General features: G+C 36.6%; 3 protein-coding genes across 3 annotated transcripts; 1 reads left to right on the top strand and 2 right to left on the bottom strand.

Moving 5' to 3' along the window:
* Positions 1–102: 102 nt before the first annotated feature.
* Positions 103–1,610, bottom strand: LOC134840189 (protein FAM8A1-like). Its single transcript, XM_063855905.1, has 2 exons — positions 1,030–1,610; positions 103–446 (listed from the first exon to the last, which is right to left on the bottom strand). The coding sequence occupies exons 1-2, from the start codon at positions 1,589–1,591 to the stop codon at positions 160–162; spliced, it is 849 nt and encodes a 282-aa protein (XP_063711975.1). The 5' UTR covers positions 1,592–1,610; the 3' UTR covers positions 103–159.
* Positions 1,611–3,906: 2,296 nt separating this feature from the next.
* Positions 3,907–18,303, bottom strand: LOC134840238 (charged multivesicular body protein 2b-like). The gene is made up of 6 exons (XM_063855975.1): positions 18,201–18,303; positions 10,716–10,813; positions 10,599–10,640; positions 6,913–7,065; positions 4,576–4,773; positions 3,907–4,145 (listed from the first exon to the last, which is right to left on the bottom strand). Exons 1-6 carry the CDS (start codon positions 18,226–18,228, stop codon positions 4,044–4,046), a joined length of 621 nt encoding a protein of 206 aa, XP_063712045.1. The 5' UTR covers positions 18,229–18,303; the 3' UTR covers positions 3,907–4,043.
* LOC134840237 (uncharacterized) lies at positions 10,847–18,187 on the top strand. Its single transcript, XM_063855974.1, has 10 exons — positions 10,847–11,062; positions 11,220–11,504; positions 11,973–12,085; positions 12,598–12,978; positions 13,758–13,954; positions 14,441–14,700; positions 16,219–16,413; positions 16,655–16,846; positions 17,118–17,460; positions 17,740–18,187. The coding sequence occupies exons 1-10, from the start codon at positions 11,023–11,025 to the stop codon at positions 18,116–18,118; spliced, it is 2,385 nt and encodes a 794-aa protein (XP_063712044.1). The 5' UTR covers positions 10,847–11,022; the 3' UTR covers positions 18,119–18,187.
* Positions 18,304–19,123: the final 820 nt, after the last annotated feature.

Here is a 19,123-nt window from a genome sequence, read left to right as displayed (position 1 = left end):
AAAACAGATCTCAATTCTTCAAACTTCAACACTTTGACTAACTTCCAAAACTTAAAGCCAGGAAAAAAAAACTCAAGAAATAATTTAATTGTTTAAGACATAATATTTTAAATTTAATTTCCTTGATTTATTTGAGTTTCACACACTAACATTAAAAACCTATTCCCGATTAGCATTATTCCTGTTGGGCCCTCTCGACGGATGATACACCACTAGGGAATGGGAGACCACGTCATAGGCAGTTCTGTTGTTGTACATCATAACTGTAAACACCAGAGGAAAGAAAAAAGTCATGGCCATATTTTTGATCATTGACCTCACAAATGACCTCCCATAACCCAGATTCCTGCACCCTGTAACCAGAGCTTCTTCTGGACCCAGGCTGTCTGCACTCGTACATCCAATGACCCGAATACCCATTGCGTATTTTCCGGGCGTACATCCACCTAAAAGTTGTATGTCAGAACAATAAGTACAGCAGTATCTGCATCAGGGGCGATTTTAAGGGAGGTACTATCCCCCCTAGGTACTATTTCACGAAATCCATTTTCGACCGACTGACCATAAAATTTTTCTTAAGGCGCCAATATATGCTAACTGCAAGTCAAAACACGAGATTTGTTTGTAAAAAACCTTCCAAAAAACGCCTAGAAACGTTTTTTTTATTTGGCAGCGGTGCAAAAAAATTATGGTCTTTATGGGGTTTTATAGAGCTCAGAAAATCTCTTTGGTCGCTCAAAATTAAAGGTCATAGAAAATTTCTTGAAAATTCTCCTCCTAAAAATGCTAGAACCACCACTGCAGTTCAATCCATGAACTAAATTAGCTTGCTGTGTGAGAATTATCGAAAAAAATTGAAAAATTATTTTCTTTACTTTATTTAGTTGATTGGTTTTGATTGTTTTGTTAGTTGCTTTTGAGTATAACCTTCCTCCATTAATCGTGGACATAACTGATTAAAGGGGTTTGCAAGTTTTACTTGCTTTCGGATTGGAATACAAAAATTTCAACTTAGTAACATACACCCACCTAGATTGTCTCGACGACCTGCTAAGAACCACATTTCCAGTATGATCACCGCTAGCTTATGTATCCCTCCTATGAGGATGATTTCAATCAGTTCTTGCATCACATTGTCTTCCTGCATCAACCCCGAATCCAAGTTCAAAAGTTCCAGCTGTAACTCGTCAAACGTATAACTAAAGCTAAAATTGCTCCGTGCCAGTTTAATGTCGAAGACTTGCATTAAAATTATATTTGTGATGAAGAACTTGATTGCAAACACGATGAAAAAGTCGATAAGCTCTGCGAATATCCGAGTCGTGAAGGTTGGAATGTCGAAGGTAGTGCTGACTTCGGGAGCCGCCATTCGTCTGCGTGCAACATTTGGGTCGGAATTCGTCCCTGCTGACGACGAGTCTGTGTTTTCTCTGCTTGGGGGAGGCGGAGGTATTTTATTACCCGTTACTTTCTCGTATGCATTTACCATGTAGCGCATTTGGTTTTGTTGCCACAAGGCGTTGTAGACGGCACACTCGTAATTCCATTGTTGAAGATTTGCTAATGCCTTCTTACGATCTGAGGATGACATAATTATTAATCTGAAAACATTTCTAAAAGAATGAGTCACCGGCAAACACTTTGAGTATTGTGATTTTTGAAATCGGAGGCGAAACGTAGCTTTCCATTAAAGGTGAAACAACACAAAAACGCATGGCAAATCAGCCGACTGAAAATAAGACGGAAACCTCAATGTAAAAAAAAGTAGCCGTCGAAAAAAACTACCAAAATTTCGCATACTTATCTAGAATGGAAAAAAATAAAAATGATTTTGAATGAAAACAATCGGTAAAACCCAAAAATACTTGAGTACACACCCGATGAGCTAAAGAAAAATTGTGTTGACAGTATTTTAATTACAAAACGGTATATTCACATCCCATTAAGGTGTCAGTTAGACATACATAACTTTCCTCAATTCATTTGGGGAATTTTTTATGGTTGTTTTGCAGCTACTGCATTCATTGAACATTATCCACAGACATATTTCGCACCAGCCCATCTAAAAAGCTGTTCATGATTTAACAGCTAGCAAAAAATGGGTTTCCTCGTAGACATGTAAGACGTAGCCCTGTTCGTTGTTGTACGAGCTGATACCCTTTCTAATTGGCAGGGAAATGAAGTTTTCGCATTGAGTGGGGAATGACTGAAAATGTGCTACTGGCGCTGCATTTTTGCAGGTTCTGAACATGTGACGCAAATTATAATTTACAGATTGCGTTTTTGTACAGACATTGTGCTCAAACAGTCAGGGTTGTTTCTCACCGTCTGCACTTCTTCTAACAGTGACTCCATGTAAAAATACATCGCAAAAGGGTTGTAGCATCGGGCACCAATGTTTCAGAATCGCAACTTGCTTTTGGTGTTATCAAGAATTGCTACTAGTGCAAGTAAGGTTCCCATGCAGACAAACTGGTGTTGCTTAAGTCGCTCTGTAGATATACATCGGTGGAAACAGTTACTGCAGCGATTTCTTTATTTACGCATTTGTTTTTTGAAATTCACTGACCAGGTCATTGAGATCTTTTTATCAAAACGTAGTGATGCATACCCATATCGTTTATCAGCAGCAAAATCGCAACAACAATTGACAGGTATATCGACACTCTCAGACGCAGAAAAGACTTCGCACAATACCTAAAAACCAACAATAGTTTTCCTACTTATTTAAACTAACAACCTTTTTTCAGCGATTATGCAACTAACAATTCGAACTTACTTGCTTTGCTTATTTAAACTAACTATCTTCTTTCAGCGAATATGCAATTAACAATTTGAAATTACTTGCTTTGCTTATTTAAACTAACTATCTTTTTTCAGCGAATATGCAATAACAATTTAAACTTACTTGCTTCGTGTTTTTCAACTGGTCGCATAAACTCAATTCCTCCAACTGATTACTTATAATTGTTCTATTTGCGACCGGGATGATTTTCTGTCGATAACAACCAGCAACAACTGTCGATGTTCACCAGTTTCAGGATTATGACAATTTGTCAATCATCCGAACGCTCAATCCACTGCCATGAAACGCACACTGATGAACAGTAGTTGGTGTCTGATCCAAGCAATCATAGAATTGCTCCTCGGTCCATCCCTGAACGTCCGCGATAAGCTTTTTCCATATCGCAAAAATAGTTAATATTTCTTCAGTTCCATCTTCCTTCAGCTATTGTCTATATTGTGGCAATGCTGTTCGTCAAACCCCCATAACTTAACGAAAAAAGATTTCAGGTAAAATATCTTTTTAATTATGACTTCAGGGCATCAATACTCTTCAGATGGTGTAAAAAATCCGTCAAAAAATCCTAACTAAAAATCGAAGTGTACCAGAAAAAATCCATCCGAGCGCAGACATCTATTCTCTTACTGCTAAAGTCAGAAAAAAAAATACACCGACTAGAATTATTTCGAAACTCGGAAAAGTCTATTTTCTCATTATTTTGGTTTTTCAAGTGCACCTAAATTCTTTTTTTTGAGAATCGTCTAAATTGATAGTCGTCCAACTTGCTTAGCTCAGTTTTGTTTTTGTTTCCTATGTGAGTCCGCGCAATTTTCCTAGGTACTGTTGTATTTAACGGATTATATTTGTCGCCTTTTTATCCAGGCAGGGCAAATAGAAAATTTGAGAAAAAAATACAAAAGATAGACGTTTCAACATTGTTTAAAACAGCCACTTTTTCAAATTGTCAACACTGATTGTAGAGTTGCTTTTTTGACAATTTCGAAAAGGGAAAATCTCGTAGCCCGTACTTGCAAATTACAACATAATATTTTTCAAAATGTTGGCCAAATTAACTGCTAAGACGCGACAATGCTTTTCAAGTAGTGGCTCAGAATAATTCATCAAAAGGAAATTTCTAAATTCACTAAAGTTAAATACAGATCGTGGAACGTCTAACCAATAGACATTAATTTATTAACAATATTTATAAACAAGATATGAAAGGCAAATGAGGAGTAGAACATCTAATTGCATTTCGCTATTGTGGTGGTGCGGCTAACTGATTGAGGCGTCGCATTAGGTCGTCGTCAGCTTCTGCAGATCCCGTAGCAGGGAGAGCATTGGCTCTGCTTTGTGGAAGCTAGAAAAAAAACATCATAACACCTGATGTAAAAAAATTTATTCCGTGATGATAATAAGTATTCTGTGAGAATACATTTTCCATTTTCAATTACAATGAAAGCTCGCTTGCGGAAAAAATTTCATACTCTCACTTATTTTTTTTCAAGAAATTGTGAAACATTTTACCGAAATAGGATTAAAAGTAGAAATTGCTGAGGGAAACCTTAGGATTACGACTACTTGGAAACCGACTTCTCTGAGTTAGATAAGATCTATGATCAGAGAATGACTGATGCGCGCAAACTTAAGAGAAAGTTATTTATGGTTATTTTTCTGGGCTGAGAATTGATTCCTCGCCATCAGACTACGGACACGGATTGACTAAGAGGCTGACACCTAAAGTAGTTTAACGCCACTCTTCTCGTACGCACTTCGAACAGTATTCGTACCTGGGCGTTGATGTCGATGCCGATCTCAGCCAATACCTCATTGACCACATCGTCTTCTGCTCCTTCGTCGTCCGAGAGAGCAAGTGCCATCGCGTCGTCCATCATCTCCTCCGTCATCTGCATCTTCTCGTTCTCCTTCTGGAACTGCTGCATGGTTTGCGCTGTCTTCCTAACATCCGGAGCTGTCTTGGACATCACCTGGAACGAAAGCCAACTCATACGACTTCAATCATAGCAAATCTTAGATAATAGTTAAAAAAACTTCTATGCTTTTTGCGAAATTATTATTTTTGTTAGGAGTTGAAGAGTATGTCCCGTACAAACATTTTTTTAAAATGATCATTTTTGCTAACGAATAATTCTGAAAATGCAGATAATATTTGTTATATCTATTTGCTACAAAAAGTTTATTGGTTAGAAATTGAAGATGATCATTTATCATTTACTTTCTACACTTTTCTGAAACAAACGAACCGTGAGCCTTTTCATTATAGATGACAGCGCCATAATCATATCGGCATATAATCAATTATACACAAAGGCGAAGCAGAGCTTCGCATCACTTGCGAAAGAATACAAACATAAAAAGAACAGTCGAAAAAAATTTTTGATGTTGAAAAATACTAGGTAAACCATATTTTTCGATCATAGTTTTTATTTCGATCATAAGTCTCGATACAAAACACCACAGGCCCAGCTAAAGCTGAAGGTGTGTGTTAAATATTGAATGAGTTTGCTATACTGATGCGGCAGAAAAAATGTGATTTCAAAAATTGGTCTTTGCCTGAAACATTAGTTGTTTCTCTACTAAAATAAGTCTTCTGCAGAAACATTTATTGCAACCCGTCTTTTCAATGGAAATTTTCATCTCAGATTTGTATGCAAAAATTTTAAGAAAATTCCAAAAAATTCTAAGAAGCCGTCAGAAGTTCTGAAAAACAGTCAAAAGACTTTCCAAAATCGACAACTTTTTCTGCACAAAGCAGGTTATGGCCGCTTAAGTAGAAAAAATTTCCGAAGCCGGGTTTCTTGATTGAACACAACCTGAGAATTGGCCCGGTAGTTTTCGCTTAAAGTCAATAAGTAAAGGGTCATAACTTTTTAAAACTAACTGAGCATAGCTAATTTAAAAAGTAGGCTTCCAACAACCTGTTCATTTGATTGAACCTATAAAATCAGCATTCGCAGGATAGAAAGCGAGAAACGTCAAAAAAGTTCAATAAATCAAAAAATTGACGATACCGAGAATCATATCTGTAATTTCGATTGAACCCAAAATGTCAGATTTGGGAGGGTAGTTTTCGAGAAAAGTCAAAAACTTTCGAAAAAATGTGTCCGCTAATGCAGGGAGCATACCACTACCTGTTATCTCATTGAACTAACAATATCAGATTTGAGAGGTTCGTTTTCGAGAAAAGTCGAAAGAATCCACAAAACGATCAAAAATTTAACTATTCTTGTGTGCAAAAAAAAATTGGTCGTAGCCAACTATAATTTTTCAAAACAGCTCTATCCATTGAAACCAAAAACTCATATTTGAGAGAGGTAATTTTCGAGAAAACGATGAAAAAACATAAAATATGGGTCAAATATTCACCCACAACTTTTCGAAGACTGTAGACAGAAGGGTCAAATAAAAAAAGACTCTAGGGGAGTATGCTGGCACACAGACGAATATACGGTCTTTCAATTGGTACTGCTATTTTGAAAATCAGGAGAAGTTTCTGAGAAAAACTAATATTTTTTTGCAAAAAGCGAGAAAATTTCCCCAAAAAAAAGTTCAATATACAGATTGGTAAAAACACAACCGACTTGAAAATTGCGGAGGGGAGTGCTAAAACTGTGTCGATCTTGACACGTCCAAAAAAAAATAAGGTCATTTGGCGAAAAAAAAAACAAAGGAAATATGAAGTCAAGGTAAATAAAATTACAAAACGTAGGCGTAAATAAAGCACTTAAAACAATAAAAAATGCGCGTATAAAAAAACAATTCCAAGATCTGACAACTTAGCCGACAACAGATAAGCAGAAAATTAAATCCCCAACAATTTTTTTTGTAACAATCTTTTCCGTTTGACAAAAAAAAACAGGTCCTGGTCAGGTTCGAACCAAGAACCTTTCCCGTCCCAGGCATATTCGTTGCCTCCAGGTTAAGTTGGCCAAGAACCCTAAGGAATTTGAACACATAATGAAACAAGGTAGAAGTGAGTCCAGACGAGTCCTGTGGAAAAAGTTGTTTACGGGAAAAAATCTAGTACCCGGTTGCAATACCCTTGTTTATCACAACCGTAAATAGACTACATTCTCCAATGATTACAACCCTACATATTGTGCTACCTTAGTGGTTTTAGCCATGGAGTCTGCGACCTTCTGGTTGGCTGCCATGCTCTTTTGTTGCATCTGCACTCCACGTATTCTCCCCTGGGCAGCCAGGGTCCTCTCGTTGGCCTTCCTCATCTGCACCAGCTGCTTGGCCAATGCCGCTGCTACCTGGAACAAATTGATTCGTTTAATGGTAACATTTGTGGTGTAAAAATATACTTTTTGAGATTTGGATTACAAAAAACCTCTCATTGTCGCAAAGAAACAGAATGAATACGTGCACTCCTACGGCTAACAAGGAAAGACGGTTGATAAGCGAGGAACACAAAAATTTTCTACCGTGTGAAATTTTTTGGCAAAACATTTGAGTTTTTTGTGGCTTTTTTTTGTGGTTTGTGGCAACCAAAAATTAGCTGAAAACTTGTAAGATGAAGGAAAATAAACATAGCCAACTGACAGTTGGAAAAGAGTAATGAACGCAAGGAAACTGAAAAAAAAAACCGACTAGTTTTTTCAAAAATCGTCAACTTATGAATTTCAAAGAAAAAAATAGATGGCCTTAAGCTCTTGGAATTTTAGAACAATTTACGAAGGGTTGAAATTAACCCAATTTGAGAAAACTGGATCAACAGGTAAAACTTTTATTTCGCTGGGAAATCTGATAACTAATTTCCATTTTCGAAATTTAAAAGTCGATCACGTTTTTCGTGACTTTTACAATTTTGCTGTTCGATAGTGGATTTGCCTTCCTTTAGCAATGGAAATGCACTGGACTTATGAAATCAGAATTCAAACCGCGAAAAATCAAAATTGAGCGTGAACAAATTTTGAGACTTTTTCCTGAAAAAAAAATCAGCAAGACCTATATAAGAGTACTCACAATGTTCATTACTCTTAAAAGCCAAATAAAACTTTTATAATTCGTTAGCCGCATCGTTGGGTTTAATCAGACTACAGTAAAAGGTTGCCATTTCAGCTTGAAAATATGACACTCCAACTCTTTCTCGTTTTCGAGATATTACGATTTTTATAACCATGTAAAAAAAGGTTCTTGTGTCAATATTGTGTAATGGAAAAGATAGAGATACTTTTTACATAACTTAGAATTAACTTATAGACATTGATGCGCTTATTGTTCCGACCATTTGAAAATTTATTGCTCCAATTTGGCCGCCAACTTTTTCTTCTGACCACCCTTGTATTTGATTTTCCACGCTAATCAGGTACCACGAATGATCATCGGAATGGTTCGAGTGAAGCCCTTTCAGAAACATCAACGAATTTTCTAAAAACTTCAAACAAATGGCGCTAAAAAAACTCATTTTTTTAAAAACTTTTTTTTGGGTAATAAACTAAGCATAAAAAATTTTTGGGTCATAAACTAAGCATAAATAAGCTGTTGTAAGCCTCCTCGCTCGTTTTACTTGCTCGAAATTGAAATAAAAATCAACATTTTCAAGCCAGTTTTTCTCAATTCTGATAAAACTTTTGAAATTTTTTAAAAATTGTTCGAATCACAACTGAAATGGTTTCAATTTCTTACATCACTGGAATCATTCCGATGATTATTTGTGGAACTTATTTTTGCGTTGAACTAAAATTTTGTAGAAAAATGACTAGAAAAAATTTTTTTTTTTAAATTTCGTTTTTCTAGTCATTTTGCTACATAATTTTTTGCCCAATTCGCCTATAGTTATATGAATGTCGAATATGCCTAAATTATAGTTTTGCGTCAGATCTTCTTATCATGTCACAAAAAATTTTACTAATGTGAAAAAAACTCCCAGTGTGCCTAATTTATGCCTTTTGTCTATCCTCTCCATGGTAGTGCTTACCTTTGTTGATTTAAAATGTTGTTGTACTATTTTGGAGAAACTAATTCTTTCGTTCTTTCGGACAGACAACTTCTAGGAGTTTTAAAATGATACCACACTTCACCTTCGACTGGCTTTATTTGAGTTAGCCAAAATTGAGAAACTATACGTAGCCTAAAGCTACTTCCCACTTCGTTGTCGGAACAGTAGTTAAAAAAACAAGTCGGTAATTTGAAACAAGGGATTGATCTACATCATACAAAGCTTCAAATCAAGTTGGTAATGGCATCATCATAAACTGAAAACATAATGTGCTTACCGTTGTTGATTTAAAATATGTTGTTGTACTACTTTGGAGAAACTAATTTTTTCGTTCTTTCGGACAGAAAACATCTACGAGTTTTAATATGACACCACACTTCACCTTCGACTGGCATTGTTTGAGTTAGCCAAAATTGAGAAAGTATTCCTAGCTTATAGTTCCTTCCCACTTCGTTGTCGGAACAATAGTATAAAAAGTCGTTAATTTGAAAGAAGGGAATGACTGGTCTACATCAAACAAAGGTTCAAATCAAGTTGGTAATGGCTTCATACACTGAAAATATAGCCAGTTTCAATTATCGCAAAAAAAATCGAAAAGCAAAAATGATCTTGAACTTCTTTTGTAAAATTTACATTCGAAAAAACCAATTCACTATAATTACAATTTTTAACTGGTTTTTCAAATTTTGAGTTTATGAAGAAAAATTATATACAGACTTAAAACTCTTTTACCTATGACGCTTTTTTGATACAGGCAAAGTTACAGTTGAAAATCCCTCATAGGGTATGTAAATAACGTGAATGGCTTCTCCTCCAGTAATGCGCTATCATGAACAAAAGAATTGCCCCCCATTCAATTTGGAAGGACTTCTGAGCTGTTTTATATTGCCAGCTGTGCTATGGGTTGACAATAAACTTGTAAATATCGCGCATTGTCTCAAATTGGCAATTTTCAAACCCTCAAACCATAACTATACGAAAAAAAAAGATCACCGGCAATATAAGTTCCCATTTCGAATTCAAGACATCAAAAATATTTCAGGTGGTATAAAAAATTACAAACGCCTGTATAAATATCATCAGCAACTTCGGTTACGATAAATGATCAAACCCCAGCTCGTTTAAAAATGCCTTTGCTCATTTAAAAATGCTTGTGAACTATAACAAGACTGCTCGTATCAGGGCGAAGCCCTGAATGTTCCGACTGCATTTTAAGGTCTATGGAGCAGCAATAACATAAAAAAATTTAATGTAAAAAATATAATATTTTTTTATTTGAGATTTTCTTGAGAAAATCATCCCACCACACGCCACATAAAGTACAAAAGGATAGATTTCGCTCCTTTTAACAAATCAATTACGGCAAATAATCTTCTTTCAACCAATTTGAAATATATCGCGCGTTAATTGTCCCAAATTGGCCAAAATGGCAATCTTTAAACCCCCATAACTTTACGAAAAATGATCACAGCTCTTTTCAAATTTAAGCTTAGGACAACAATACTTTTTGAATGATATTGAAATCCCGTCAAAAATGGCTAGTTAATTTTGTCGAAATTTGCCAGAAAGTCGGAACAATAATTAAGTTCGATTTTCAACTGAAATTCATTCAGATTTTGCGCCATTCCTACTTTAGTAAGAGGAGAACTTAACTCGCCCTTCATTTCTTCAATGAATTCAAAGTGAGTATTAAAACAAAGTCAAAAAGCTGAAAAATATATATGAGCATGAGCAACTATTAAGTTTTTTATTTGAAAGGCAAGGAAAACTCCTAGATTAATTAGCACAATAAATTTAGCAGGGAATTAGCAAATCAGATTTGAAATACAATTAATGCCAACTTACTGGTTTATTGTTTGCCTTCACAGCCTTCTTGATTTCCATTTCCTAAATGCAAAGCGATGACCCAATAAATAAAAGTGCAAATTTTAAAAAATAATCATCGAGTGCTAGTACACTGACTAATTTTTTCTGTTCACGATCATTGGCTGCCCTTTCCTTGTCTAGGTCTCGAGTCACTTTGTTCAGATCCCTGTCATTCTGTCGCATCTGCTCCTTAGCTGAAGAAAAACATAACATCAACATTATTCATCTTTTCATCTCTTTTCAATAGAAGCAGCAAAACATTACACATCTATGCTAAACGAGAAAATGTTAAGTGCCATTATCAGTAATCATCAACCGTGAACCAGTTGGTATCATACATTAACCGTATATTTCAATGAGGAAATCAAAATAACAAATTGAACAACAATCTATAAACAAACAAATGGCTTATAGTCGACGCCATCTTTCAGTTCAAGGCGCCGGTGAGAAAACTTTCATTTGTTTACGGCAAAAAAATTGGAAATTTCACTTCCTGGTAACAACTCTCAAATAAATTTAATTTTCAACAAAAATGGAGAGAAGACTTTCAGAATCAGCAAAAAATAATAATTTGAGACAAATCGATCAACCATTTTTCAGATATCTCAGATGTTGCATCGCGATTATTGCACTCTAAGGCCAGAGCGTTGAGTTTGACGGATGAATCCAACAAATACACAACTGAAGCAGCCGACAGAAATGCAGGCGATCTCAACGCTATTTCAATAGTGGTCAAATCCAACGAGACGCTAGACGCTGATTCTACGGCAATCAAAGCAGCGGAAAAAGTTCAGCCTAAGGGCAAAACGGGCATCCAGAAGTTGCGGAATGCAGTGAAAACGAAGAAAGTCCCGAAGCTTTTTGAGCTGTATCAGCAACTGAGAGGTAACAAAAACTGAAAAATTGAATATACTAATTAAATTCATGAACGACGTCGGTTTAGATTTAAGATTAAGTTAAGGTAGACACGCAGGTAAGTTGATAGCGGTAAAATCAAATATGAAAAGAATGCTCTTATTACTGAAAAGGAAAACTAATTTCAAAGTTTGCATTCCATAATCGGATCTCGTTTTCATATTTTCAGCGCATGTTTGTTATACATATTTTTTGAATATTACTTGTACAGTAACCTCATTGATTGATTACAGAGTGTTTTTAATAACAGCAAGGGAGCAATATCATTGGCCCGATTTCTCAGCAAATGAGATTGAGCCTCAAACTGTTAGCATCAGTTGCGATTGAACTCCGCATACAACTATACCAAGAAAAAGAACGCAGAGTCGAAGATTGCATGTATGACCCGTAGAGCTGACTTAACTAGTGCATCATGTCACAAAATTTTTTCTTCTTTAGCGGAGCAGCAGGTTACGGGGGGCATAGGTCTGGGCGGGAAATCTATTTCGGGGCTGACTCAGTACAGCGGACAGGACATGGAATCCGAAGAAGATGAGATAGATGAGTCAGAGGTAATAAAAAAAAACTAAAAATCTCAGTCACATATTCGGCAAACGTTCAAATAACATTCAAACAGAATAGCAATTGACAGAGATTAAAATACTCAAAAAAGTAATAACAAAGGCCGCAATTTAACAGAATAACAGCATATTGCCATATATCAGATATTAAAATGATCCGACGAAAGTACAAAACGGCGCTTCAAAGTTTATTGAGAAATTAGGGTCAGGAAGAATTTTCTTGAGCAGTTCTGTATTTTTTTTTTCAAGTTAACTTAAGACGATTTATCCACAAGGGAAAGGACCAACACACGAGCTGTTCAGCTCTTCCGCTGTTGTGCTCCTGGTTAAGATTTACATGCAATTTTTTTGGTTATTTTTCTGGGCTGGGTACTGTTGCTTCACCCTCCAGCAACGAGCACGGATGATGGTGGGCCTCGAACATCCGACCTTTCGATTGAGAGGCGGAGACGTAACCACTTCACCACCACTTTTAAGGAAAATAACTCATTTAACAATTTTAGGAAGAGGAAATAGAGTTCCAGCGTCAACAACGTCGCAAACGTGTCAAACTCATGTTGATCCAGAGCACACTGGCTCGAAACCTCACAGACGACAAACAACGAGAACTGACATCTCACATACTCAAGGCGGGAAGTAGAGGCAGTGGCAATGACAAACTTCACAACGAGTTCTATGTTTCCACTCCCGATATCGGCGACAACTATGTCAGTCGAAAGAAATCACTGGACGCAATAGTTAGTGAGTTTCTAGAAGGGAGTGCGTTCAATTTAGAACACACCGCTGGGTTGATTAGTCATGAAGACTATGTCCCGATGAAGGAGAGAACAGCACTTGGAAGTGGTTTGAGGAAAAAGAAAGTGGCACTCAACGACCGCGCTAAGGTGAGTGTATCATTAGTGCTAAGTTAGAAATAAGATTAAAATAGGTCTTTGACATAATATACCTTATTTCGGACGGTCCCTTCAGGCTTTTGATTATGATTTTTGACTACATTTGAGACAATAGCGACACCTTTTGGAAGAAGACAAAGGCGATATTCAAGCACATCGATCTGTACACGGTCGAATCCAAATAGCCCGCGTGAAACGATGATAAGGGTGAAAACGATAAGGAGCGGTTTAAATTTTAAAAATTTGGACTCGGTAAACTGAGCTGTTTGACAATCGCAACAGCATTTAGTATTCAGTCAAGTCTTCTTTCATATAGAACCTATATTTCACAGCTTTGAACGATTTTTTACCATTAGATGGAAGTTGTGTGTTTTGATGCTGCTTTGGCCTTCTGCATCACTTCACGATGCACGAAATTCAAAAAAAACTTCAAGGATACAATTTGAAAATAATTTTTTTTTTCAACTGAAGTCTGCCGCGAAGATTTTTAGAATATCCAATAGTTTTGAGACATCCAATAATTTTGAGTTACACTATCATTAATACCAAATTGTTAGAAATATCGGTGGCCTCCGCCAATTAAACCCGTAAAAAAACGTTGTTTTTAGGTTAATTGAATTTTTGATATGATTTGTACGAGCTGAAAATTGATTTTCATCGTTGATTTCCAACCTGTCATTGACCGAAAAATATACCGCCGATTTTGTCACTAACTAGGAAATTATTGCATCTTTTTGGAACCGTTCTCCTCTTATCTATAGATATTTTAGGAAATGCACCGTGGCTCCTTTACTGTGACCGAGGAAGACGGCGGGGGGACAGGAGAGGTGAGTGAAGTTCAGCAGGGGTCAGAGTTCGAGGACGAGAGGTCTCTGTTGAATGACATGATGATCTATCATCAGTCGGACTACTACCTCGCGGGCCGCAAGAGACAGTCCATATTCATCGGCATTTCAGCAGCTGCCAGGTTAATATTCCACCAATTTAATAATACTATCCAGTGAACCACGCGGAAAATACTTGTAGCAACCTTGTTAAACAACCTTTACGACGTTATCTTTGCATAAATTCTGTTTTGTCGAAAGTTGGCTAATTTCGATAAGATATCTATTATCTTACTAAATAGCCAACGAAAAGACAGTAGAATAAGACAGCTGAAAGACCGTTGAATAAGTATCAATGAACAAGAACACCGAATAAGATGAAAAAATATATGACCTAAGGTTCTATGACTTTCAATATCTGTTATGATTGACACATTTTTGCATATTTTTTGCATATTTCTATTTTCGGAACTGGAGAGCCATCCTCTTAGCAAACAAAATTGAATTGAACTCAAAATTGAATCAAGTCAAACAGCAAGATATTCAAACTGAACTTGCATAAGTTTTTCCTGAAAAAAAAAACGAAAATAAACAGGTTTCATCAGACATTTGCATGTTCGCTTTTTCAGGTTCTATAAAATAGCCAGATGTGTAGCCATTCTGTGCGTCTTCTTCCAGTTCCGGTCCAGTGCGCAGACTCCGTCCGCATTCCGCGGAGTCAGTTTCCTGGCGAGCGCAGACGCCAAGAAACAACAACAGGGAAAACAGAGTGGCAAGGCCAAGGAGAAAGATGGCGGCAACACTGGCTTCATGGCTCAGGCAGTCACTGGTCCTGCTGATTCTCCGATGGCTTTCAACTCTAGTTTGTTCAAAGCAGGCGAGGAAATGGGTGAGCCATTTTCCACATGCATACACTACATTCAGATATAAAGTCTATTCGAAAGACATTCGCTCGTACAGATACGTCCGTTGTCAAAATCAGGGGCTGTGAAATAAGCAGCTTTTTTAAAAATCAATGTTATGACACAGAGCTGAGCTTCACACTACTTGCAATACAACAAGTATAAGATTAAAACAGCAAGAGGCTCAAGAACTATCGAACGTTGTTACCGTTGAATAAAGAATTAGGAACACAAAAATTGAAATTCATTTTATAAAGCTTAAGTTTAATGAAATTTTTTAAAGAGTTCCAAGTGGGGTTGACTTTCAGCAATCGAAAATTGAAGTTTTGTCAATCTCACCAGTAATATGGGAATTTTGTAGGAAACAAAATATTAGGTAAATAAGCCGACAGAATTAAAGACGACAGCCAATAACCAAAATTGTTCGGTAAAATTTTGACTGAACTGTCCAAATAGTATCCATAAGTGCCATATAAGAACTGAATGCAAGGTAGCATACACAATACGGAAACTAAACCGAGAGCTTAATTGACAACATAAAGCCGAAAAACCATCAGCAGCATACCGATATTCTATAACTCTACAGACATCCTAGATCTATTAGAATGAATGGAGATAGTTTTGCAAAACAACATGCCCAGACAATAGAAAGCAAAAAAACTATAGGAGTAAAATTTACCAAGCAGTAACAAAGCCAAAAATACCTGAGCAGAAACCCTTCATGAAAACAAAAAATCTAAGCAAATAAATAAGGTTAACTCCCCTTCCCCTCAAAACACACACACCCAAACAAAACTTTTTTTGGAGATCAAATGACGCAATAAAAGGCCACATAGCCGACATAAAAAAGCTGAAACCCATTAAGCCGAAAAAAAAATGAGAAAAAAATTTAAAAAATCGAGTTCGTAAAATTACAACCAAAACAAAAAGCGAATTTTGATTCAGCCGGCCATTCAAAAAGCTGAAACACTAAAAACAACTACAATGAAATTTATCTACAGCAAAAAAAACTAAGCAGACAAAACATAAGTAGACAAATAGTAAAACGACAACTTTTTTTGAAAACGAATATTTCCCGTTTGAAAAAAAGAAGGTTCTGGTCAGTTTCATACCCAGGAGGTTTGCAGGCATATTCGTTACCTGCAAGCTAAGTGTCCAGAAAACACTAAGAAATTTGAATTCATTATGAACCAAGAAGGTACCACCAGGAGATGAGTCCTGTGAACAAAGTTACTTACGGGAAAAAAGTCTTCTACCAGATTGCAAAACCCTTGCTTATCGCAAGTGTAAAGATAATTTTATCTCTGAAACCAATTTGATTTTCAATCGTGAGCACAAAAATACACGTAAAAAAGCAAGTCTGATACCCAAAATGCAAATTACTCATTTGAAACCAATATGAATCAAATCCTAGTCTGATAAAGTGCGATTCCACAAGTGCCAGAACATACCGAAGATGCGGAACGTGCTAATCGTAACTTGCTAATCGTAACTTTTGTATTTAGGTCTGAAAAAGCGCGCCAGAATTGTATTGAGCAAAATGCCAGAGCAGAGAACGAAGAGCGAGAAGAGTGACACTCTGCGCATGCTGAAGAGTCACATCTCGGGTTTCATAGAGTACCCAGCTAGACTGCAGCACATGCTAGTGGCATTCGGAATCTATGCTCAAATTAGTGCATCCAGGGTCATCATAAAGCAGGGTCAGAACTAAACTTACACAATCAAAGAATTATGACGAGTTTCATTTTGTTCGGTAGAACTTGAAACTATCGACTTCAAGGCGTCAGCCCCATGAAAAATTCGCAATAAACAAATCACTATAAAAACGATCCAAATGTTTTCGTTGCGATTGCCTGAATCTATGATTCCACTGTGATGCCCCGTAAAAGGCCGAATAGTCTATCGATTAACAACTGATTAACCTTTTTTGTCTTTTCTCAGGACACACAGCTGAGTGGTTCTACCTCATTCTGAGTGGCACAGTGTCAGTGCAGACCCACCCTGACAACGACATGAGCACAGTGACGGTGGTTGGCACATTGGGCAAGGGGGAGACCACTGGGGAGATGGAGACTCTGAAGGGGGCTAAGAGACAGGCCACGATGGTGTGCAAAAAACAGGTCGAGGTTGTCGGTCAGTAAAATTTGAACAAAAATCATTCTGCCAGTGCTACAAAATAGATAGACCCTTGCTAAATAGATTTCCTCGCTAAATAGACGCACTACGAATACAATGCATGGATAAATTTCCTGGAAAAAAATAGACGTTAGCCATCAATTTTTTTGCGATCATTTTGTCTTCCAATAGATCCTCATCACTGACTTTTCATGGCAAAACTATTCAAATTTTACTATTTACATTTCGTCAGCCTGACAACTCTAACCCTATTGGTTTTGATTTTCAGGTCTTACACGAGAAGATTTCTGCAACATCTTCATGTACCGACCTCGCTCAGATTTGGACTTCACTTATATTTCCTTTCTCAAATCCCTGGATCTCTTCTCATGCTGGAGCGGACTAGAACAACTTGCGAAACTTGCCGAACCAGATTATGAAAAATGTTTTGTGAGTTACTTCAAACGTGGAAGAGTTATTGCCACTGACTACAAGGAGTGCAATTACATTTATGTTCTGCTATCTGGGAAATGTTCGGTTAGGAAGAGGTTGCACATAAACGACGAGGAGGCGCCGGAGAAGGGAGAAAACATCTGGGATTTGATGCCCCTGAACAAGGATAATATTCGAAGGTTGGAAACGACGAAAATTATATGTCCAAATTTTTCGAGAGCTTAATCAATATAACCAACGCATCTCTCGCATTTCAATTATCTTAGTGAACGTCAATCGATAGATGATATAACTAAGCATACTCATCAAACACTTAACTCTAGGAACCACATTACAATGATGTCAATGGTCCAAAAATATTAATAGAATCAATAAGAACAAAGAAAAATAGCGAAAAAACTTATGTTGAAATTTAAAAAAAAAAACAGATCATGGTGATTTATACGATTTTATTTCAGGTTCAAAAACGGAGACCTAAATCTCACAGTCGAAATGCGCAATCTCTACACTGGCCATAGTTATGGCCTGGAAGGGATCGTTTACAGATCTGAGCTAGAAGAGCTAGGAGTCGTGGAATCCACGAGCGGTGGATCCAGCGAGGCTTCGCTAATCTCCGAATCATGCGAATGTGTCATGATTGACAAGCAGTTCTTTCTTCAACACTTCAATGAAAAGTGTAAGATCAAAATGCAGTCACGCGTTGATTTGTACAGTGAGAAGGGAGAACTGGTGGAACGACTGACCGACCAGGAAACTTGGAGAAAAAATCGAACGAAGATCATCAAGAAAACATTAGCACGATTGGACGAGAAAAAGAAGTTCAAGACAATATATTGATTGCTAAAAAAAGCTAGACATGATAACAAGTATGAATCATTGTTATAGCGTTAGCAAAATGAAATTCAAAGTGTGATCTAACCTTTCTGTTCATTGCTTTTAAACATCATAAATACAAGTTGAAGCTCCCTAGATGTCAATGATTTGTTCACACAATCAGTCTGAAAAAATGAGTCAGTTATATCGAGAACATTGAATTTATGGTAGTAAACCACAACCAATTTCCCTTCAAATGAGCCTAAAAATCATGATATAAGTTAGTACTGATAAAAATTTGCATGCCCGTCTCCATTAATCAATCGGATAGCAAAAAAAATTAGTTGTTGTTCTGATCAAGCTTTTCAAACAATGAAACTTCAAACAATTTCAAGTTGGACCATAGCGTAAATCGGTTTGAAAAAAAAATAAATTTCATAGAACGAATCGGTTCGCGAAAATTTAAAGCTTTTCTAAGCAAGCCATCAAACTTTGAAATGTTTCAATTTGTTTCATGCAGCGAATCGGTATGCGAAAAATTCATTTTTCTCCAAGCAAGTTGTTTCAGCAACAAAATTTTGAAATATTTCAAATTATTTCATGAAGCGGTTCGGATGGCAAAACTTTACGTTTTTCTATTGACATCCAGTTGGTTCCTATACCGAATCGCTTTGCGAAAAGTTAAAGTTTTCGCATGGAAGCTATCCGAGTAAAGAAACTTTAAAATAAATCAAGTTACTTAATAAAAGGAATCGATATAGCGAAAATTTAAAGTTTTTAAATTGTAGCCATTTAAGCGATGCCCCTAGAAGTATTTCTAGTAATTTCATGGAGCAAACTGGTTCCCAAATTCAAGTTTTTCTATGCAAGCTATAAGGCAAAAAAAAACTTGTTTCATACAGCAAATCAAACCGAGAAAATCCAGTTTTTTCTAAGCAAGCTATTCAACTTATTATATTTATTATTGAAATATTTTAAGTTATTTCATAGACCGAATCGGTTCGGAAAAAATTAGTGTTTTTTTTCAAG

The sequence above is a fragment of the Symsagittifera roscoffensis genome, chromosome 2, assembly GCF_963678635.1.
Source record: "Symsagittifera roscoffensis chromosome 2, txSymRosc1.1, whole genome shotgun sequence".
NCBI classification, from domain to species: domain Eukaryota; kingdom Metazoa; phylum Xenacoelomorpha; order Acoela; family Convolutidae; genus Symsagittifera; species Symsagittifera roscoffensis.
The sequence above is the reverse complement of the archived record's forward strand: the minus strand, read 5'-3'. Positions and strand labels throughout refer to the sequence as shown.

Excerpts from the sequence above, each read along its gene's own strand:
- LOC134840189 (XM_063855905.1), bottom strand. The coding sequence starts at position 1,591 with ATGTCATCCTCAGATCGTAAGAAGGCATTAGCAAATCTTCAACAATGG. Across the intron at positions 447-1,029 it reads AGGTCGTCGAGACAATCTAG|GTGGATGTACGCCCGGAAAA; the intron begins GTGGGTGTATGT and ends TACAACTTTTAG.
- LOC134840237 (XM_063855974.1), top strand. The coding sequence starts at position 11,023 with ATGGCTTATAGTCGACGCCATCTTTCAGTTCAAGGCGCCG. Across the intron at positions 14,701-16,218 it reads CAAAGCAGGCGAGGAAATGG|GTCTGAAAAAGCGCGCCAGA; the intron begins GTGAGCCATTTT and ends TTTTGTATTTAG. Across the intron at positions 16,847-17,117 it reads AAAACAGGTCGAGGTTGTCG|GTCTTACACGAGAAGATTTC; the intron begins GTCAGTAAAATT and ends TTTGATTTTCAG.
- LOC134840238 (XM_063855975.1), bottom strand. The coding sequence starts at position 18,228 with ATGATGTTTAAAAGCAATGAACAGAAAG. Across the intron at positions 10,814-18,200 it reads TAAAAGCAATGAACAGAAAG|CTAAGGAGCAGATGCGACAG; the intron begins GTTAGATCACAC and ends GTTTTTCTTCAG. Across the intron at positions 4,146-4,575 it reads GCATCGACATCAACGCCCAG|CTTCCACAAAGCAGAGCCAA; the intron begins GTACGAATACTG and ends TTTTTTTTCTAG.